This window comes from Centroberyx gerrardi, chromosome 14 (genome assembly GCF_048128805.1).
Source record: "Centroberyx gerrardi isolate f3 chromosome 14, fCenGer3.hap1.cur.20231027, whole genome shotgun sequence".
In the NCBI taxonomy this organism is placed as follows: domain Eukaryota; kingdom Metazoa; phylum Chordata; class Actinopteri; order Beryciformes; family Berycidae; genus Centroberyx; species Centroberyx gerrardi.
This window is the reverse complement of record NC_136010.1, coordinates 19,202,132-19,224,724: the sequence shown is the minus strand read 5'-3', so window position 1 is coordinate 19,224,724 and position 22,593 is coordinate 19,202,132. Positions and strand designations below refer to the sequence as shown.

The 22,593-nt window shown below is 41.7% G+C and overlaps 1 protein-coding gene across 3 annotated transcripts; it reads left to right on the top strand.

Moving 5' to 3' along the window:
• The first annotated feature begins 2,605 nt into the window (after window positions 1-2,605).
• On the top strand, window positions 2,606-21,205 carry kdm5c (lysine demethylase 5C). 3 transcript variants are annotated; one of them, XM_071898799.2, is made up of 29 exons: window positions 2,606-2,945; window positions 4,639-4,786; window positions 4,918-4,995; window positions 5,111-5,233; window positions 5,367-5,537; window positions 5,735-5,869; window positions 9,240-9,296; window positions 11,327-11,450; window positions 12,589-12,878; window positions 13,038-13,196; window positions 13,329-13,448; window positions 13,561-13,719; window positions 13,838-14,019; window positions 14,200-14,362; window positions 14,450-14,569; window positions 14,669-14,863; window positions 15,060-15,241; window positions 15,402-15,526; window positions 15,656-15,803; window positions 15,915-16,005; window positions 16,254-16,636; window positions 16,767-16,905; window positions 17,144-17,323; window positions 17,521-17,649; window positions 17,797-18,555; window positions 18,675-18,717; window positions 18,816-19,015; window positions 19,736-19,924; window positions 20,062-21,205. In XM_071898799.2, exons 2-29 carry the CDS (start codon window positions 4,643-4,645, stop codon window positions 20,068-20,070), a joined length of 4,797 nt encoding a protein of 1,598 aa, XP_071754900.1. In that variant the 5' UTR covers window positions 2,606-2,945; window positions 4,639-4,642; the 3' UTR covers window positions 20,071-21,205. The 3 variants fall into 3 exon arrangements, with proteins under 3 accessions (XP_071754900.1, XP_078144236.1, XP_078144235.1); XM_078288109.1 differs by lacking the exon at window positions 2,606-2,945 and adding an exon at window positions 3,000-3,348; XM_078288110.1 differs by lacking the exon at window positions 9,240-9,296.
• Window positions 21,206-22,593: the final 1,388 nt, after the last annotated feature.

The following is a 22,593-nucleotide window of genomic DNA, read 5'->3' as shown; positions in this document are numbered from 1 at the left end:
TTGAGTTCCTCTTTTTAATAATTATTATTATTGATTGTTGAAAATAATGATTGAGATTCAGGACTGTTTTGTTCAAAAAGATTTGCGCACCAACTATATTCCTCCTTTTCTATTTTGTTTGAGGAGATAATGTGAACAAACAGGGGCACAATTTCTTAAAAAGGTGATTTACAAAACCTGCAATCAGAGAGGGGACCTGAGTTAATGTTTTATTGTTTACTTTTTTTTTAAAAGGCTCCCAGTATTGGAAAAGGGCTTTAATCTGGCCATGGAATTTTTGGAAAATGACCCAGATTCCTCTTAGGAAGCTGCCATTCCCTCCCAGTTATACAGGGCACCTGTGCTCACTTCCTCGCAGTCATTAAAAGTTAGTCATTGCGTGTTTTTCTATGTTTTGAATAAGCACGCTTTTACATGAAGTTTTGTGGTTTTGCACACATGTGATGTCTTAAGTCAGAAATGGCCTTCTTCTAATCCTCCCTCTCCTAACACTTTTAGAGACCTCTTCTTAGATTTTCTGACACCTCAGCATCCTACTGAACGGGCTTCTTGTTTAAGAACATAACAAGAGTCAAGAATGTAAAATACATCTTACCCCTTTTCTCAGTGGGCCCTCCTGTATGTGTTATCCCTTTTTGCTACTGTGATTTTTGGGGTTGTAACAGAGCACTGATGTGGATTAGCACCAGTGCCATTGATTACTGAGGGAAAGTTATATTCTGATCAAAGAGAGGATGTGCGGGTGAGGACAAAGGAGAGAAGGCTGCTTTAGGATGGGAAGTCCCTGGAACTAGCTACTGAATGAGAGACGCTGAAGAAGAAGGAACATCAAAGACCTAAACAAAAAAGGATCGAGACAAGATGTTTGGAGAGATTCAAGAATGTGGTATGTAAGTTTTTAGGGGTATGTGTTGGCTAGCCTATTCCTTTTATGGTGTCCTTTTTGACTCTTCTTGCATGAATATATCTGCACTTATTGAATGGATTGTACTGTATAAACCTTAATGTACATATTATATATTATACATAGGCTTCTTATCAATTACTATGGGATAAATGACTCCCATTCCGTATTCAGGTGTGTGCATGTGAGTGCCACTAAGTATGTACATATAAGAGAGGGACTGGGATAGGAGATGTTGGCCAAAATATTGATGAATATTGATTTCTTTTTTTCTTATTATTTTAGACTGAAGGTGAGAGAGTGACTTATCATGATAAAAATTAAAGCCTAAATGTGTTTATATGTCAGAGCGCTTATTGATATTATTTTAAACATAGATTTCAAAATTTTCATTTGTGTATGTATTATGTGTACTGAAAGAATAGAGAATTGAGATGTGAATATTTATTGCTTCTGATAAATTAAAAAGTGTCCTTGCAGTGAAATAGCCTGTGTGTCTATATTTTATATAATATGGAAGCCTGCCTCCACCATTTTGAGCTATGACTCAAAAATACTTGGGTCATAATAATAACATACGCAACACATGTCATAATTATGACATAACTAAGTCAACATGATGAGATATGCAAATATATGAGATATGCAAGAGGTATCATGACATGTACAACAGGCACACTTAGTATATTTAAGATAATCAGTTTTGATATATTTAAGTTCTCTTCACTAATACAAGTGGGAATGTAACATGCAAAAACAGAGGCAGTCCCCAAATTTATAAGGAGTATCTTAATTTGAATGACGGGCCTCCCACCCTGTGCCTCCAAACTACTTTTAACATTTAACCATGAGTAGCCTACCAGTAGCTTTAATGAACCATATTTCATTTCTTTTTATAACTGATTGCATGGGTGAATATTTCAAAATACAGACAAAGCAACATGTAAAATGCAAATAAGAGAAGAGTGCCTGTAGACATCAGACTAAGTTAAGGTTTTAGAGCTCATGTCACAAACTATGGTGCAAGCACAAATGGAGGCTGAATACTTGAGGCATCCAATGAGGAATCTTCAAATGTTACAGCATTTTTCTAACAATATGAATGAATCACTCCATATGACTCAAAACATTTTTGGGATGAGAGACTTAGAGTAAAATGACCTAAAATAAAATCAATCTAAACCTAACTAGCACATTTTTATGAATTTCTTATCTCATAATGACTCAGACTCAGACTTGTGTAACGTTATCTCATAAAGCATTTCATAATCTTGACTTGGGTAACGTTATTTTATTGTTATAACTTCTCAAACTCATGACATGCATGTTGACACCGTAGGCTATCTATTTCATAAATGTGAAATATTTGTATTTTTCGTTCCTTGGTGAGAAAAAAGAAAAGGAGAAAACAAACTATTCCTTATCATTATCGTTTAATAGGAAGACGGTTTAATTGGAGTGGTACACAAATTGTTATCGCGGGTACATTAGGCATGTCTTTTAGTATCAATAAATAATTCAGTATAATTGTATAGATATTACTATGTTTATTTCGTGGTGTTTTATTTGGCTACGTGGGTACTACTTTCAGAGAGGACGAGTAAACGTGGAGGGATTATTCGCTGCTCTCAGTTCTCCGTTGTGATTTCGATGTAGCTGGCAGTCTCAAGACTTGAGGTTGTGCTTCGGCCGTGAGAAAAAAACTAAGATGGCGTCTCGTTAAGAAAGATAGGATGGCCCGAGGATAGTGATGATGTTGGACGGAAAATGATTGATAGTGGCACAATTTACTAACTGTGAGGCGCACATTTACTATTAAATGAGCATCTACTATTAATGCTTTACACTTATGTGTTTGACGGAACGGATTATATGGAGAAGTAAGGCTGAAAACGGTCAACTTTGCTAGCGAACGATAGCTAGCCAACTGGACCAGGCACAGCTGGCCAACGTTAGCTAACCACCAGTCATCCAAACAACAACAGAGGAAGGAGAGTTGCCACCAACCCTATCATTCCCCGGGACATCGAGGTGTCTACGGGTCAGTCACGGGAGTGTAACGAGACAAAGTAGCTAGTTGACTGCATGTGACATTTCTTCTGTGATATATATATATAGCTAGCTAGCTAAATACGCCAACTGTAGTATCTAGCATTACAGCGTTCGCTAAGTTTTCTTTGCTAGCATCAGCAAGCCAGTTAGCTAACTAACGCTAGTTACCTAGACCGTGGGAGGTGATGGGACTGGACTGAAAAGTGGAGGCCGCAATGCTAACGTTAGCTGTAAGCAGCGTCCAGGCGCCCGAACAATAGACACATCTAGATTTCAAGATTGCTCAAAGAAATGAGCGAAGGAATGAATGGCACATAGATAGTGCTAATAATTGCTTTCACAACTTTTCCCTTGTCTACATTGTCCTGTTGTAGTTGTCGTTGGAAGCTAAGGTTAGTTCCAGTTACGGCTGTCCCAAGTTTACTAGCTAGCTAACAGTTAGCTGTATTCATGTTGAGTAACTAGATGTGTGAGATAATGACGTAAGGTGAAGGTTTAGATTGTTGGCTTCGATAATTCAATAATATGATAACGTTAGTCATTTGTTTTGAAACACATTGTTATGTATTTCAACCCCAGCCCACCTGCGAATGGTGATGCCTTTATGGCCTTCTTCACCTAGGGTTCATGGCCTCCACGCCATTGTTTGTTTTAAGGCCCATGAAGACTCAGAAAGCATTGTTTGTGCGACATGTCACTAAAGTCCATCTATCAAGTTTCTTTGATTTAGACTGAATTTCATTGGGAAAGCTCCAGGACTAAATTCACAGTAGACTCCAAACCTATAACGTTAAGTTCAAGTTGGGTGAAACAAAATGCCTAGGCCTATTAGTGCATACAGTAACGTACTTACTAATTCTACACTTCAATCATTGTCCTGAAATACAGTTGATCAAGCATCACTTAACGTTTGCAACTGGAGTATGATACTTTTGTGTTTTTCCCAACTGGGCCTTGCTGTTGAATTCACTAGGGCATGGCATTTGTTTTGTTGTGTCTGTGATGTTGGGGGAGGGGGTTTGAAACGGGGACCAGTTTCAGGACAAAAACGCCTCCAACTACTTTGATTTACCTCAGGTCTGGATTTTGTTGATTATGTGAAGGGCTGGGTGTTTTAAACTGATGTGAGATGGTACAATATGAAAAAATACAGAGGAAGTGAGTATCAAGTACAACCCTTTAATAGATGACGGTAATGTTATGACAGCATGGTGCTGCACCACTCCAGGAAGTTCTGACTTGGCCAGAGTAAACAAATGTCCTAGCCTACTTTTCTCCCTAGTTTCCCCCCAAATTAATGATTAAGCTCATGCGCTTATGTTCCTTGTAAATTTGAACCTGTCTGCACATCATTTCCCTTAGGCTAAATTTACTTTCATTTAGAACATTCATTGAGACACTTTCATATTGTCTTGAATATGTCATTTCTGGAGACAAAATGTTGGCCAGTGAACATACTTGACAAGGGTCTCCTCAGGGATGTGACCTCAGTGCTGCACCATTTACAGCACCGTATGAACGTTCCAATTAGACTATCTGCAACTGATCAAAGAGTGTATGGATAATATAGGACTTGGCAAACATGCTTAACTGATACTCTTAAGTTCAATGTTGCCCATACTTAAAGTGAGTCTGCCAGATGTCATTCATTTGTTTTGTATTTTGGACCCTCCTGTTGCCAGGGCGATGGAAGGGGAAGAGTTTGTGCCTCCTCCGGAGTGCCCAGTATTTGAGCCGTCATGGGAGGAGTTTCAAGATCCCCTGGGATACATTGCCAAGATCCGTCCAATTGCAGAGAAGTCTGGAATCTGCAAGATTCGACCTCCTCCGGTAAATATTTGGTCATGTGTTTAGATTATGTAGAAATAATGCTATCTTTATTTTAACATTAAGTGAATTATAAGCTGCTGTGTCATGTGTAGGCGTACAAGTTTAATTACATCCCTTTTGCTTCTCCATAGGACTGGCAACCACCTTTTTCAGTGGAGTTGGATAGCTTCCGCTTCACACCCCGCATCCAGAGGCTTAATGAGTTGGAGGTTTGTTCCTCTTTTTTTTTTCCCTGAAGTGTTGCATTGTTGACAGACAATTATTTGTGTAGTTGTTGAAGAAAGTGGTCATTGTAATCATGGTGGTCCATTCTACTCTCTCCAGGCGGAGACCCGAGTGAAGCTGAATTATTTGGACCGCATTGCCAAGTTTTGGGAGATCCAGGGATCCTCTTTGAAAATCCCAAATATAGAAAGGCGCATCCTTGACCTTTTCAGCCTATCAAAGGTACTAGATGTGAAGTGTATTCACTCAAAAACTGTAGTGATACTTTTTAGACTGTATGCTACTTTTTGTTCCTTACCTATACCTTACTATAATTGTCAAACAAATGGTTGAATAGGTTGGTTTTCTTTTGCAGATTGTGACGGAGGAAGGAGGTTTTGAGATGGTCTGTAAGGAACGGCGCTGGGCTCGTGTGGCCCAGAGGCTTGGCTACCCTGCAGGCAAGAACATAGGCTCCCTTCTGCGCTCGCACTATGAGAGGATCGTCTACCCCTTTGAAATGTTCCAGTCTGGTGCCAGCATGCCGGTAACACTATACACACTCTCCTCTCTTTGTGTTAGCAAAGGTGATCAAGTCATAGATGGCATTTACAAGCATTGATCTTTTAGTGAATAGTAGCATAATCACTATATGATGCATTGTATTCCAGTTTTCTTAGGACATCTGAGGCATTTTCTAAAATATTTTGACCTAAACCCCTTCTATTTTCGCTTTATTTCTAGCATTGCAAGCCGAAGCACTATGACGGTGAAGAAGTGGATAAAGAGTACAAGCCCCATTCCATCCCCCTGCGGCAGTCTGTCCAACCATCCAAAATGAGCAGTTACGGACGCAGAGCCAACCGCTGCCAACCAGATGTGAGTGGGAGCACCCATGCAGCCATAATTGTCATTTAATAACTTTCCTTGCCTCTATCATTAATCTATGACCCTGGTTACTTTGGTCACTTTAATGTAGTTTTTGGGATCAGGGCATAAGAGATCTGCTTTCACAAAATCACGTTTCTGTGCCTGAGAATGTCTTTGGTCCGTTTTTATTTAAATCCTTGTCCATAGTACACTTTGTTGCTTTTACATTTCTCACCCGTGCACTGGCAAGGATGTGTTCAGACTAGGTAGAATTCCAGTGTGAGCTGGGCTGCCTCCAAATTAGGAAAATATTATATTAATGTGAATAAAATACAGTTTCTGTTTATATGGCTTGCATCCTGGCATGATCAGATGATAAAAATGTGTCAGGTGCGACTGTGATCAGTCAAAGGTGAAATTGTTGCAACTGTAGCACTCTGTAATAAAGGCGTTAATATCATTATCATTAATATCATTATGTGCATGAATTTAACTAAAGCAGTACACTTGTGTGAAATGGTGGGAAATACATAATGCTGACATGGATATTAAAAAAAAAACCCGCCAGGGCACGTAATAGACATTCTCAGGCAGAGTGTGGATACCTCAGATGTTGATGACTAGAGCCCAGAAATTTAATTTGACATGATGCATTAGAGAAATGATCAGAAAATAAAATGACTGTGGCATATAACCAGGGTCTCTGTTTACAGACCCTATACATGCGCATAATCTTGTTTATCGAGTATAATCTAATTGGTTTCAAAGTTATTGTGCTTTTCTGTTCGGGTGACATCTGAAAACACGAAGTGAAACTAGTGCTCTTGCCTGTTAAGGCTTATATTTTCATGAGCACTTGCTGTTAAAAATAGACATTCAGACTATCCTACCCTGTAATTGCTTTATCAGTGTCTGTTTCCCGCAGGACTCGTGACCTTATGACAAGGCCTATATCCTCACTGATAGCACTGACTGTATTTTTTGTGTCTTGGTTATCAAAGTCTCACCTTAACACGTATCCAAGCTCCATTAATTGGTGTACAAACAATACTTTTTGTGTTTTAATTTTTGCAAATATTAATTTTATGCTTGAGCCATTTATGCCATTTCCCAGTGAATTGAAGCCATGCGTCCCGACCTCAATGTGCCCTAGATAAATGATGGCTAGAGTCCTTGCATGGTACAGCTAACTCACTAGTGAAGTTGCAAGTCTCTCATAATGCCTGTTGGCATTAAAGTTTTAGTAGTGTAAAGTTCAGTATTTTACTGCCTGTTGATCACAGAAATGGCCAAATGTGTGAAAGCTGACATAGCTACCATCACGACAGGCTAACAAAAATACAAAAGAGATTTTGTCTACGAACAATCAAAATATGTCGTTGGATGAGAATCTTACAGTGCATACCACGCTATCATGTTATTTCCTGTTTTCCTCAGCTTAACTTTGTGTTTCAGTTACAATGGAGTGTCTGTGGAAGATGTGATGATGCACTCAGAACGCATCCTAGCTTGCCTGCTCTCTGTCCCTCCATGCTACTATGCTTAAGTCTGCTGCTATTGCTCTCTGCTTCATGGTTCATTTTGTTCACATCTTCATTTTTCACTTCCTTCCTTCTCCCCCATTAGACACACAGATAAAAATATGCGTTTCATAAGCTACACATTGTCACCAAACCATTTTGCATTAATGTTGCTAGTATGCAGCACAACCTGTGAGCCAGCCCACATTCTGTCATGCTCTTTACATAAGCCAGTGACTCCTCATTTTCTGCCCTAAACCCCCTAGGTTGCTAATGACCTACCCATTGTACTCCTTTGAGTTTGTACTACTCACTAATGGCATATAATTTTCTGCATTTATTATGCTGGAATACATCTTTTCTTTGACATATCATGAAGTTATACACATAATTGATCGGAACAAAAACAATTTTGAAAAATATTTTTGAAAAGTGATGTGTATCAAGATATCATCAGATAACTCATTACTCACCAGAGAAATCTGATGAATGGGCTTTCATGCTAAATCCAGTGCATCTAGTTATTGCTTCATTTTTTGCTCTCATTGAGTATCTGGGGGTTTGATTTTCAGTTTTTTTTTTCAATTGCTTGTATTATTAATAATTGAGCACATCTACAAGCATGCCAGTTATGATGGCATTTTACATTAAATTACGTTATATGTAAAGATCCAGTAGATAACTTTTCTATGATGTTCACCAGGAGCTGCAAAATATGGGTTGCCAAATAATACACATGATGACATATTTGTTAGCAAACACAAAACCCATTCCTGATTGGCTATAAGTTGTCAGCTGCAACTTGCAAGACCGTGGTAAAATTTGGTTGTCTCAAATTAAAAAGCGTATCAAGTTTTTCTCTATCATGTTTCAATTTGCCTCAGGAAACAGAACTTTTTTTCAGCATATCCTGCAACATGCTAGTCTGTCAGACCGCAGAATCAGATCGTCATCCTAAAAGACTGAAAAGCAAGAAAGACCAGAGGTGGGAAAAGCAGACAGGGAGATGGAGCTGAGGAGATTGACAGACAAGGGAAGGAAGAGAATAAACATGCCATGCATTGTCTCCATTTCCCACAGGCCTTCAAAATCCTTGAACGTTTTTGAAAATCAATGTATGGCCTTGAAAGTACTTCATATATATATATATATATATATATATATATATATATATATATATATGGCACCCAAATCCATCCATATGCAGCTCTCTGGACCCATCTCCCGTTAGGATCAACACTTAACATCCTGAGCAAAACCCTGTGATGGATATTTGCGTTGATATATATATATAGCAGCAGTTTTAAAATGGATTTCTTGACACAACAAGATTATGAGTATAAAATGAGGCCTCTATGATGTCTCATTTTGACCAATGGCATGTCTTACCCCAAAACATGCAAATTTTGAGTCCTTACATTTCAACTAACAGGACCTTGAAAGTCATTGTGAAGTCCTTGAATTTAATGTTCAAGTGAGTCACAGAACCCTGATTTTAGGATGAGGGGAACATTTACATTTTATACTTAGATTATTTAGATATGTGGTTATTGTGCATGCACATGTAATGCTGTCAGTGACCTAATTTAGTAGGCACCGTTTGAAACCGAACTCAGATTTGAATGATGCAGCCTACTCCAAACTAAAGATGAGCTGTATGAATTTAGGATCTAGATCTACAAAAGCTCCCTATTGGATCCTGAAGGTGTTACGTTAAATGTGACCCCTTTCTCATAATGTGTCCCTGTAAGATTTTTCCTACCACTACTGGTTCTCTTCTCCCCAGGCTCTCTCCCTCTCTCATCCCTTTTCCTCCTCTTGTCTTAGTTTATTGTTGCTGTTATTGTCTCCCCTTGCAGGGTCCAGAGGATCTGGCCCCCCATCCTCTCACCACTGGCTCTCAACTCATCTCTGCGGTACTGCCTCTTGAGCATATGAGCTCACCTTCCGCCCCGCTCTCTTCCTGCCTCTTTCCCCAGACAACCTCTCCCCTTCTGAAGTTGTCTAGACTTTTCTTTTTTTCTTTTTTTTTTTACTAACCAAAAAACGCATTTTCATTAACATGCAATCATACCTCCTCAGTGCTTCTCAACCAGTGGGTCACAACCCATAAGAGATTCATGTGACTGTTGCAGACATGTTCCCACAAAAAAATACAGCTACACTTTTATATTAATAGTAGGTGTTAGTCCCTAAATCAACTTTATCTCTGGAGTTTAGACCATGAATGCAGAGATCACCGGACCTCTTGGAAGTAAATCTGTCCCCATCTCCTTGGCCTATTTTCTCCTGTTCCTACCTAAGCTATGTGTTTTTCATTAGCTTGGTGTGGCTGCTAGGATTAACAATCCTAACTGTACACTTGAGGATTATCAGGAACATTTAGTGTCATGGTAGAAGAACGTCTTTTGGGGCCTTGAAATCTGTTAAGGCTGGTGTTTTTTAATGCATTGCTTACCGTCAACAAATCCTATGAAAATAACAAAATCAACAATGCGTTTGCTCTACTCCCGTTACTTTCTGACATCCCACGTACCATTTTTAGCCTTCAACCCGGAAGTCATTGGCTCCAATTGTAAGCTAAAAACCTTGAAATACAGCTCACAAAGACATAGTTTCAATTTTAAAAATCGCTAACTGTTACCACGAAAAGTCAGGCTGTTGTAGTTATTACCAAATCAAATTCAAATTTGAACAAATTCTTCATTACGCCGGGGACTATTTTCGGTGCTATGGATCTACTTTCCTGAGATCGCAAACGTATTTACAGCCGGCTTATTAAGTTGTTTGAGGAAAAAGTCAGCTGGCCCGGTGCATCGTGATGATGAAATATGTTGCCCAGAGCAACAGCATGGCTCTTTGATGTATTTTTAATCGTTTTTTTAATACAATGGAGTTCTATGGCTGCTGAGACATGGCTTTATTGGGCACCGGCTACATGGACGAGACTTGTTGGCAAAACAGTCATTGCTGATTTTGTTATTTTCATAGGATTTGTTGACGGTAAGCAATGCATTAAAAAACACCAGCCTTATCCTTTAAGTATTTTCACAGATATTTATTGTCACTTTTTAAGAAGTAGGATTTTTGGTAGCTTGCTATTGGGTCGAGACTTCATGGTTGCGATCAGAGTTGGGTCCTGATGCCAAAGTAGTTGAGAACTACTGCTTTAGATGTCCTAACTCTTTAATTCACTATGGGCTCTTGACATCACTTTCACTTTTTTCCCCAGTGCACAAACACCATTTTTTGTCTAACCAGTGTGGACTTCTGTTTGTGTCTCAAGCTTTCTCTCTCTTTCACTCATACTCCTTCTCTATGGTTGTACTTGGCTTGAAATGCTTTATTGCTGGGCCGTCTGTGTGCCTTTGCGCTTTGCTGTTTTGCCTTGCTCTCCGCTCACTTCAGCAGCGTTACTGTGTGGCTGCATGCGTTCTATTGGAGTGCACTCTCACTCTCAAAAAGCCAGTAGGTTTAATTTAGCAAGCTTTCCCTAACACGACGACGTAGTCTGTTGAGTGAGACCAAAATATTAGCAAAATGAGCCCTCAAGCATTGAAACCATTAAAAGACATTTTTGAACAAGGTGTTGTAGGCCCCACAAGGTCTTAGTGGTGCCTGTTTTGCCCCCTAATGAAACTTGAATGAAATGAAAGGGTCATTCATGATGGTAAGTGATTTTTATCTACTGTATGGTTGGAACTGCTGGTGGTTGTTTACTATCATGGTGGTGGGTCCTAACCTTTAAGCTGTCACAGTGATGTAGGCTAACTTTCCCTTCCTTTCTAACCTAGCGTAATCCCCTCTTGTGATGCAGTGCCATGCTCTCCTGTTATAACTATATGTTCTGCATTTGGCCTAGACCCATGCTTTGCTCTCTATGTGCTTTGGAGAGTAGCTGTAGTCTGTCCATGCCATCATGCTGACAGCTGATTTCTGCCCGCAGCCTGAACCTACAGAGGAAGACATAGAGAAGAACCCAGAGCTGAAGAAGCTGCAGATCTATGGGGCAGGACCTAAGATGATGGGACTGGGTCTGGTGGCCAGGGACAAAGGCATCAGGAAGAAAGGTAGGTATCATGAACATCGCCTCATTTAAGTGGGTCTTCTTGGACACCCACATGGTAAAGAACACACAGTAAAGCATAAACAGGGCTCTACAGTACCGTTTTGGTCAGAAATGCAGCCAAAATTTAAATTATGTGACCTGGAAATTCTATTTTGGTGCACTAGTGCGCCTACAAATAATTAGTTTAGTGTGACATAAGGAATAACTTTTTTAGAGCGAGCATGACAATTCCTCCCATGTTGTTTGTTATGTTCCCACCAATCAAGCTCCAAACAAGGTTATTTACCTCAAAGCTGTTTCTTTATTTAATTGGTTAAAATGAAATCTCCTTCCGTCCTTTAACAAGAACCAGTGTTTCACACAAGCACCGGCTGTTGGCCAAATAATAACTGCGTCCTGTCCAGCCAGTCTGCCATGAAAATGAAAGTGAAGCTTGTGTTTCTATGCTCTGTTTTTAACGGTGTGTGCAAGACTGTAACTTCACACTTTTTAGTTGTCAGAGATGTGTAAAATTGTCTCCAACACTCAGAAATAAGGTGAACATGAGTGCAGTGCCACTCACGGACACCATTACTGTCAGGGTTGAATAAGCTATTTATCACAACGTGTAATATTTTACTAAAGGCACACACTTTAAGAGTCAAAGTACGAAAATGATTTGATCTGCAGAGGAGAGTAGTCGTCTTCAACAGACAAGAGCATCCGCTGCAGAGCTGAGACTCGCACTTATAGTCATTTCTCAAGAAAAAGGAATGCTGCTTTTTATATACACATTCTGTTCCCATGGCTTTGCCATTTTATAGCTCAATGTGCTTGCCTTTGTGTATGACCCTGTTAAAATGTATTATAGTTGCAGGAGACATATTACAGTTAGTTAGTTAATTACTCTACTGCCCAGTCTGTTTCGACTCAACAGTCTGCATTTTCTATGATAACTGAGTTGCTGAGATATGATATGTAGAGGGCAAGGAGCATGGAAGCCATGTCAACAACTGATGATAAATGTGATGTGTTTAATTTCTTTTTTTGGGAGCACCAGTGTTGCCAATTTAAAAAGTTAATTTAGAGCCCTGCACTGTCAAGATGTTTCTGTCAATGATGATTACTGACCGTCTGATGCTGAACAACCACTCCTCTAGATGAGCTGCCTCAGACTGTTACTGTCCGGGAGAACGTGTCTGCCGCAGCTGCTGCTCCCGGTGATACCTCAGTCACAGAGGAGCCACTGGAGGCTCAAGAGAAGCAGTGTGACGGGAGCACGTCTAGCCCCCTGCTGTCTCCCCCTACCATCTCAGTTAAGACTGAAGTGAAGAAAGAGGAGCCGGAGGAAGAGGGTGAGAAGGACAATGATGAGGAGCAAGATGATGGAGATGGACCCTGCACCAAGATGACCATGAGGCTGAGACGCAACCTCAACAACCCTCAGTTTGTAAGTAGAGCAGAGGATGCGTCCGGGGGCTGTCGTAGTTGACCTCCTCATTCACATAAGTTGAAAAGGGTGAATGATTTTTAGAAACCTTTCACTCCCTTATTTGGAAGTTCCTTAGATCTGAGAATCAATGTTTTCTACTTTACCCTTTTTTCAAAGGTGGATTCCTTTGTGTGTCGTATGTGCGGACGGGGAGATGACGACGAGAAGCTCCTGCTGTGTGATGGCTGCGATGATAACTACCACACCTTCTGTCTATTGCCCCCCCTCACTGATCCTCCCAAAGGAAATTGGCGATGCCCCAAATGTGTGGCAGAGGTAAGTGAGAATATTTAAAAACACTTGTCATAGTCTATTAGTAAGCACAGCACATTTGCCATTTTTTTAGCTTCCTCTAAACCTACAAGACTCATCTTGTTCTTAATTTTCTATCCCTTTCTTTCTCTTAAGGAGTGCAAGAAGCCTAATGAAGCGTTTGGCTTTGAGCAGGCTACACGCGAGTACAGTCTGCAGAGTTTTGGGGAAATGGCTGACGCCTTCAAAGCAGATTACTTCAACATGCCTGTCCATGTAAGTGCATCCACACAAGGCATTACCTATTCACTATGAAGCGTGGCTCACCCCCCCGGCTGGTGATAATGCGAGAGACTAATCTCTTTACTGTGTGTTGTTACCTGTGTAGATGGTTCCCACAGAGCTTGTGGAGAGAGAGTTCTGGAGGTTAGTCAGTAGTATTGAGGAAGACGTGACTGTCGAGTATGGAGCGGACATACACTCCAAAGAGTTTGGCAGCGGCTTCCCGATGAACAATGGCAAGAGGCACCTCACAAAGGAAGAGGAGGTATATACAATTTGGCTTTCTCAGTTCAACCAGTCTCTGCTGAATTCTTATATTTGATTTACAATCATAGTCCAATGATTATCCATAGTCCACACACTTCTGTCTATTTTTCCATCAGGAATATGCCCGATCTGGCTGGAACCTGAATGTGATGCCAGTGCTGGAGCAGTCAGTTCTGTGCCATATCAATGCCGACATCTCTGGGATGAAGGTGCCCTGGCTTTACGTAGGCATGGTGTTCTCAGCCTTCTGCTGGCACATTGAAGACCACTGGAGCTACTCCATCAACTACCTGCACTGGTAATGAATGCTTGTTGTGTGTCAGTCATGTTTGTCAATCGGTTTGCCATTTTATGTTGTAGACTGGTTGTAGCTTTTAATGTTGAAGCTATGATCATGTCATATGATTGACATCTTTCTTTTGATTGAAAGACTGTAACTGTAAGACTGCAAACTTTCTCCTTGTTCTGTCTTGTCCAGGGGTGAACCCAAGACATGGTATGGGGTTCCCTCTGTGGCAGCTGAGCGACTTGAGGAGGTGATGAAGAAGCTGACGCCAGAGCTGTTTGAGTTCCAGCCTGACCTCCTCCACCAGCTGGTCACCATCATGAACCCCAATATCCTCATGTCTCACGGAGTACCGGTCAGTCTCACATAAACACACAAAATACAAATTTGTTTTCTAAAAAATGTATTTTCTTTTGCTGACCTCAATGCATTTGATTGGCAGGTTGTGCGTACCAACCAGTGTGCTGGTGAGTTTGTCATCACCTTTCCCAGAGCTTACCACAGTGGCTTCAATCAGGGATATAACTTTGCAGAAGCTGTCAACTTCTGCACTGCAGACTGGGTAAGCCTATAAACTCTGTCCATCTCAGGCTCTCTTTTCATGCCAGACTTCCTCAAGACTGTATATTACTAAGATCTCTCTTCTCTCTCTCCCCCTTAGCTGCCTGCAGGCCGTTCCTGTATTGAGCACTACCGGCGTCTGCGGAGGTATTGCGTATTCTCCCACGAGGAGCTCACCTGTAAGATGGCTGCTTGCCCAGAGAGGCTAGACCTCAACCTGGCAGCAGCTACACACCGGGAAATGTTCAGCATTGTCCAGGAGGAGAGGAAACTCCGGAAGGGCCTGATGGAAAGGGTGAGACACAGGAATAGACCTTTCCCTTTGATTTGTGGTATAGCCGTGGGACCACACTACTACGTTTTAACTTTTTGAGACTGTTTGTGAAAGATAGTTCATTTCTGAATGCAACATTGTCTGACGTTGTGATGTATTTGTGAGGTAAAATAAGTACTGTCCGCTTGTCTAAAACTTTTGTGTACTCTATCTCCAGGGCATTACTGAAGCAGAGAGGGAGGCGTTTGAGCTGTTGCCTGATGATGAGAGACAGTGTGATAAATGCAAGACCACTTGCTTCCTCTCTGCTCTGGCCTGCTCAAACTGTCCTGAGCGTCTGGTCTGTCTCTATCATACGCTGGACCTGTGTAACTGCCCCACAGAAAAACTCTACCTCAGGTACTCATCACTTAGTTTGTGTCTATGTGTATGCTTTGCAATGAGTGACATTGGCTATAATTTACATAATCTCTCAAAAGAAATAAACAATACTACTTTGTCTGTCACTCCATCTCCACTGACTCTTCTAATCTCTCTTCCATTACTCGTACTCCTGCAGGTACAGATATACCCTGGATGAGTTGCTGGCCATGTTGCACCGATTAAAGGTTCGGTCAGAGTCCTTTGATTCCTGGGCCAATAGAGTAAAAGAGGCACTTGAGCAGGAAGAGGGAAACAAGATAGGTAGGAAATCAACATAGATGCACCCTTTACACCTAAAATTTTAGATGCAAGATTTGATTTTAAAATGACAAATTATCCAAAGGATGTTGTAATAAAATGCAGCGAGACTAAATGGCTGTTGACTTGCAGGAATCGATGACCTGGAGCTGCTGAAGAAGGAAGCAGCGGAAAAAAAGTTTCCCGACAATGAACTCCTTCAGAAACTGAACACTGTTCTTAAAGACATACAGCACTGCCAGCAGACTAGCACTGAACTCCTCAGTAACACAAAGACCAGGTCAGATGGAACACAAACTTACCTTTAACACTTTCACTATGTCTATTTATTTATTTATTTATTCATTCATTCAGTTACATACACTTACCTATAGACACTGTTGCATTTCAGTGAAGGTAAGATGACTTTGGCGGAGCTGAAGTCCTTGGTGGAGATGATGCAGAACCTGCCCTGTGTAATGAGCCAGCTGGAGGAAGTGCAGGTGAGAAGAGCTAGAGCTCATGTTGTCACATTGAACTACCTCTTTTTTTTCCATATCTTATCCTTCAAAAGTACATTTATAATTCTAACCTTCAGTGAGCCAAAAGTACATTTATAATTCTAACCTTCAGTGAGCCAATTTCTTTGTATTAAAATCTAATCAACCAAAATAGATGTTCTCCTATCATAAAAGTTGTAATCTATTTGATTGGCTCATGATTTACCTCTCCCTCTGTACCTATATTCAAGGCGGTCCTGCGAACAGTACAGGATTTCCAGGGCCAAGCTCAAGTACTGGTCAGTGACAGGGACTGGAGGAGGGGCTCTCCACCACCCGAGCAGTTGCAGGCCCTGTTGGAGCAGGGGGCCAACCTGCCTGTGGAGGTGCCAGAGTGTGACTTGCTCCGGGGCCTACAGGAGCAGGGCCACTGGCTGGGTGAGGTGAGGCGCACCCTGGGCGCAGAAGGAGGAGAAAGAGGAGAGGTGACCTTGGCTATGCTGAGGAACCTGATGGAAGCAGGCTGCAATGTGCCCCAGAGTGTGTCGGTGGAGACGGCCATGGCAGAGCTTCAGGAGCTGCTCACAATTGCAGAGCGTTGGGAGGAGAAGGCACAGATCTGCCTGGAGCAACGGTGAGACACGTCCTATGACTGTAGAAAATTCTCTAAACTGCACCTGCCCCATAGGCTCCAGTCATTCAAAACCAGTCTATCCTGTTCTGATGTTCTTCTACGTCTATTTGTGGTGGTTTTGTACTTGCAGGCAAAAGCACCCTCTCTCTACCCTGGAGGCCATAGTGAACGAAGCCCAGCTTATCCCGGTCAAGCTGCCTAACATCCTGGCTCTGCAGGGCTGTCTGAGCCGAGCGCGGGCTTGGGTAACAGACCTGGAGGAAATCCAGGTAAAAAAAACATTCCTACAGTCACTTCAGTCTTACTACCTGTCTCTGTCAATACTTGGCTTTTGCTTTCACTATTTTTGGTTTATGTTTTAAATTGTCCCCATTTTGTCTTTTCTCCATGTAATGGCATGATTCCTAATTGATTTGGAAACCCTGGTATTGCAAAATATGCAGTACCTTATATACAGTAAGACTGAAGCTGATCTTTTTAAATATAATATTCTTTCCTCTGTTGTAGAATGGGGAGCACTACCCATGTCTGGATGACCTGGAGGGCCTGGTGGCCATTGGGAGGGACTTGCCAGTCTGCATGGAGGAACTAAGGCAGCTGGAACTGCAGGTGGCCAGCGCCCACTCCTGGAGGGACAAGGCCAGCAAGACCTTCCTGAAGAAGAGCAGCCAGCACAGTCTACTAGAGGTGGGCAGCTGGAGGGACACAGGGGGTCTGGGTGGCAGAGGCAGGGCAGAGAAGCTAAGATGTAATGAATAAATATGATTCCAGGCACTGGCAAATAGGAAAAGAGCAAGACAAACTGACAAAATCTCAGGAATGGAATTTCTGTCATTGTTGACATTGTTTGTGCAGCCATTTTAAACTCCAGTGTTTCCCTGCAGGTATTATGCCCATGTGCAAAAAGGAAAGAGAGGAAAGAGGAGACTGAGCCGTTAGATGATCCATTAGATGACTCCGATACCAACACTCTGGGCCTCTCTGCTCAGGACCTGAGGGACCCTGGAGCTATTGTGAGTTGTCATTGTCTACTTTTCCTCTCTCATGATTGATTCTCTATGTGCTTTCAAATTTAAGAAAAACAGATGTAGTTCTGTGTTGTATACGTTTTATACATTAGTTTTCATATTGTGAGCCTAATTTCTGTGCCTCTGCTTTAGGTGATGGCATTCAAAGAAGGGGAGCACCAGGAGAAGGAGGCACTACTGAGGATACAGAAATTGAACATGTGTAAAACCGGACTTGATGCCACAACTCACAGGGAGGACAAGGAGAACGGGAGGTGGGACGATGCCATGGAGCTGGACACATCCAGCCACTCACAGAACTCTGTAAAGGAGAACGGTAACAGTAACCACACCAGTGCCACCCCTCCTCAGACGGTGTGTGTGTGTGGTGGGCAGCCTCGTGCCCCTCAGCTCCGCTGCCATCTGTGCAAAGACTGGTTCCATGGTGGGTGTGTTCCCTTCCCCTCTCTGCTACCCTCCTCTGGACCAACTGTTAACCCCCTCTGCTGGTGGGACTGGGACTCGCGCTTCTTATGCCCACGATGCCAGCGGTCGCGGCGCCCACGCCTGGAGACCATCCTGGCATTACTGGTAGCACTGCAGAGGCTGCCAGTGCGTCTGCCAGAAGGAGAGGCACTGCAGTGTCTTACAGAGAGGGCCATCACCTGGCAGGGCCGTGCCAAGGAGGCACTGGAGACACCAGAGCTGCAGCAGGCACTTAAGAGGCTGCAGGAACTCAAAGAGTCTCTCCATTGTGAGGCAGAGAAGGATGAAGAGATGGAAAAGGAGACAAAAGGGAACTCGGTGATTGTTCTGTCAGACTCCGAGGGAGGGGAAGGAGAGGATGGAGTCATTGATCTGACAGATGAGAACTCGCCTAAGAAGGGCACCAAGGAGATGAATGGCACTCGGGTAAAGGATCTATTCCACTTCTCTCTTCATCTTGAGATGTAATAGATTTCAGACTTACCTTTTCAAGCTATATCCAGTATGATGCTTGCCAGTTTCATATGATGCTTTTTTACCCACAGGGTGAATGTGAAAATGGCATCAGTAAGAAGTCAAATGTTACAGGTAAGTTGTGTGTGTTAATTTGGAATAACAGAAGGCCACCATGTAATGCATTATGTTCCCCAGACACTTAACTGCGTTCCCCCTCTCCATACCCCCAGGTGTGGGTTCTCTGCTGCCCCTGCTGCCGTCTTTGCAAGGCCAGGTAGTGGAGCTGTCCACAGCCACCAGGGCCAGCTTGGAGGAGCTGCAGCTGGAAGGAGATCTGCTAGAGGTCTCCCTGGACCAGACACACACCATCCACAGAGTCCTGCAGGCCACCTCTCTTCCACCCAGAGAGACACTGCACACACTGATTCAGGTCAGAGACAGACACAGAATGAACCTTGACCTTGGGGCACTTTTATCCAGAGAACATTACAGTGCCATGCGTGCATAATTGTTTAATATGAGATCACATTGGTACTATAGATTCCAATACACTTTAAGTAAGCCGATATATCAGGCCAATATTGGACTTTTATTAAAAGTCTAGCATCGGCCAGTCAGTGTCATCCACTAGCAATATGATTAAGTTTGTTTGATTACAGATTTATTGTGTAATTGATCAATACTACACTGGTAGCCCATCAGTGTAGTGGGAAGCCCTTAACTTAACATTTTGTATGCATGAATATGTACTATTATTATTATCATCATCATCATCATCATCCTGGGTTTCAGAGGAGAGTTAGTGTCCCATGGTTTTCGTTTTCCACCCTGCCAAGAATAAAAGTCTGGGGGAAACATTGAGTACTTGTACTTTTTGGCATCAAAATGGTCAAATTCAAAGACAATGAATATCGGAAAAAAATATCCATGAGCAGCTTCAATGCAAAAATATTGGCATCAGACATCAAAAACCAATATCAACTGAACTGAAATAGGTAAAAAGCAAACAAACATGTATTTACTTGTTGGCTTGTTACATTTCCAGTGACGTTTATCCACCATAATTTCAGTTTATTGACTATTAGCTCCTTATGGCTGGCAGTTAAAAACTGCTGCTCTTCTAATGCTCCTCTCCTCTTTCCTGCCTCAGATTGAGCTACAAGAGCAGAGAGGAACCAGCCGTGGACGAGCCAAGGACTCCAAAAGGAAGAGGAAGAGCCACAGAGGTGGCAGTGGGGAAGAGACAGGACCCAGGTCCCTGGATGTCTCAGAGTCAAAGAAAACCCGCCCCCTCAGCCAGAGCCCCTCCCCTCACTTACCCATCCAGACCCATCCAGAGGTAACAGGCCCCCTGTCTTGTTTTCTTTCTCAAACATATGTCTGAGGAATGCAGTTTTAATACAAAAAATTCCAAGAAAAGGTTGAAACAATAAATTTCATCGTAAATTAATACTTTGTCTTCTTTTTGTGTCACAGATTTTGTGATATAGTCAACGCTGGAGCTCTGTAAAAACGGATTGGTCAAACTTCAAAGAGGAGTAGAATGGACAGATCATTCTGTGCCAGAAGACAGTGTCAAGATATAGAAAGATGCAGGACATCCCCGCCCCCCCCCCCAGTGCCCCACCCCCCTTCTCATCCCTCACTCATGTATTCAAACACTAACAGAGTGACAGCAATTTTGAGCCCCATCATCTACACTCCACTGTCTCATCCTCAGCCCCAGACACATCCCATCCATCATCATGTTTTCAGTCTCGCTGTCCTTCCCATCTGTATTCCCCCCCACCCCCATTCTCCCAGTGAACGTGTTAGGAGTGTGTGGGACTGACATTGTAATAGGAGAGTCTTTTGGTCTTAAGTTGTCTCTGAGGTCAGTCAGTATGCTATGTTTTTCCGGCTGTATTAAAGATAGTTCAACTGAAGCCTGTCTTAACACAGGACGTTGCAGTATCACTTGACCCCACCCACTGAAGTTGGATAAACTATGGGTTTATTTAGACCCTTCTGTTGGGGCATGACCCCCAAAGCTGACGTACAGCAGAAGGTTTTGACAGCCGATCTTAGATAACAGCACCATGGTAACACCTGTATTTTCTTTTTGTATTGGATCTTGTGTTCGGTGAGGCTGTTTTGAGGGGACATGCATTTTTGAATAAGCCGGTAGAATATTTTGGGAAGTGTGAAAAACAGGCATTCATGTTTTTGGTGCTACTTTCCCAAAATGGATATCTGTACCTCTCGCTTTCTCTTTCTCTTTCTCTCTGCCCTTCCCTCCTTATGTGATGCCTTTTTTTAGCTCCCATCCTCTTGACTCCATGTTTTATTCTATTTCTTTCAATTTGACTTCTCTCTTTCTTTCTTTCTCTCTCTCTCTCTCTCTCTCTCTCTCTCTCTCTCTCTCTCTCTCTCTCTCTCTCTCTCTCTCTCTCTCTCTCTCTCACTTGCTCTTTATCTCTTTCTGCAAATTAAGGTAACTTTTCACTGTAACTCACTTTATCACATTTTATTTTGTTTCCTGGGTTCAAATGATTATATTATTATTGTTATTGATATTGCAGACACACAGTTGTCGTGAGTTTGTGTATAAACTTTTCATTTCAATGTTGCCTTTGTTTCTTTTCACTCTTGTTAGAAAATAAAGGTTTAGAATTGTTTAGGATATCTCGACTCATTCTTTCTCAACTTGGAAGACTATATTCTGAAGATCAATACTGAATTTGTTATATTGAACAGTGCAAAACAGACTGCAGAAATGATGTGGCACCAAAGCTGTTTCCATGATCAATTGGTTTTATTTAGAAAAGCTTTCATTGTAAAATGCCAGACATTGGACATCACATACAATATTGAACAAACAAGTACACATTTTTCTATGCTAGGAATTAGCAAGGAATAAGCAAGTTCATAGAAAGTCACATTGTCACATCCACAATTACATACACCCTGGCAAAGACTTAATCTTTTGAAGTACATGGAAAAATCATTTAGACTTTTAATATCAAACATGCATGTAAGTCAAATGTCAAAGAATCAGAATTTGTTCATCTTGTTTTATAAATAGGTCATCCTTTACTGTAAAAGTGGTCATCGTAGCTGAAGCCTTCGTCGGAAAAGGTAAAGTATAATTATCCAGAATGTTACCAAAGCCTAGTTCTGGAGAGCACAACATTAAAAAGTGTTAGTTGACATACACCCAGGGTTCCTACACAGGTCGGAAATTTGTAGATTATAGAAGTATGGAAAAGTAATTTGATAACTTCCAGATGTTAAAGTTTGGGAATTACACATGTAGGAAAGGTATAGAAAAATATTAAGTCCTACTGCAGATATTAATACATGTTTGATGTAGCTGCAGACCCATTTCAAAGATAGTGATATTTGTGTTGCTAAGAATAATGATTTGTAATGAAATAGCCTAGTTTACAGTCACTATTAGAATAGACCATATTGCATACTGACCAACATTTTCAAATCCAGTCAAGAAACTGAGGTCTGGAAAAAGTAGGACATTTTGAAATGGAAAATGTATAGAAAGTCTGTACATCAGGTTGGGCATTCTTTGTCATGGAGAGGAAATTGAAATGATTGTATTTCATTCTTTTCAAGGGCAAATGTGCCGTTTTGAGTTCAACCCCGGTATCAAATGTTTCCTGTGCTTAGTATGATACAATGTGCCTTTTCAAAGCAGTGTGCCTGCCAGTTGCGCTGTGCTTCATTGTTCACTTCCTCAGCTGTATGTGCCTTTGTGTGTTCCTTTGAAAAATGTGCTATACAGTAAGACTGCCTGTAGACAAGGCACAGCTCAGCAATTAATTATATATATCAAAAAGCTTCTGCAGCCTGAAAATGATGTTGCATTGTCTCCATCTGTCACAACAAGGGAGCATTTGTACATGACCACTGCAAGAATGAAGAATGTCATCATATCCACATTAATTGGCACACGCTGTTCTTTTGAAAAGTTCTCTTGAGGACAAAATGTCCACAAAATATGTTATGGCACAG

Bases quoted from the DNA above. Each gene is read 5' to 3' on its own strand.
- kdm5c (XM_071898799.2), top strand. From the start codon at position 4,643: ATGGAAGGGGAAGAGTTTGTGCCTCCTCCGGAGTGCCCAGTATTTGAG. The intron at 15,804-15,914 runs GTCAGATGGAAC...GTTGCATTTCAG, and splicing joins CTCAGTAACACAAAGACCAG to TGAAGGTAAGATGACTTTGG. The intron at 19,016-19,735 runs GTCAGAGACAGA...TTCCTGCCTCAG, and splicing joins CACTGCACACACTGATTCAG to ATTGAGCTACAAGAGCAGAG.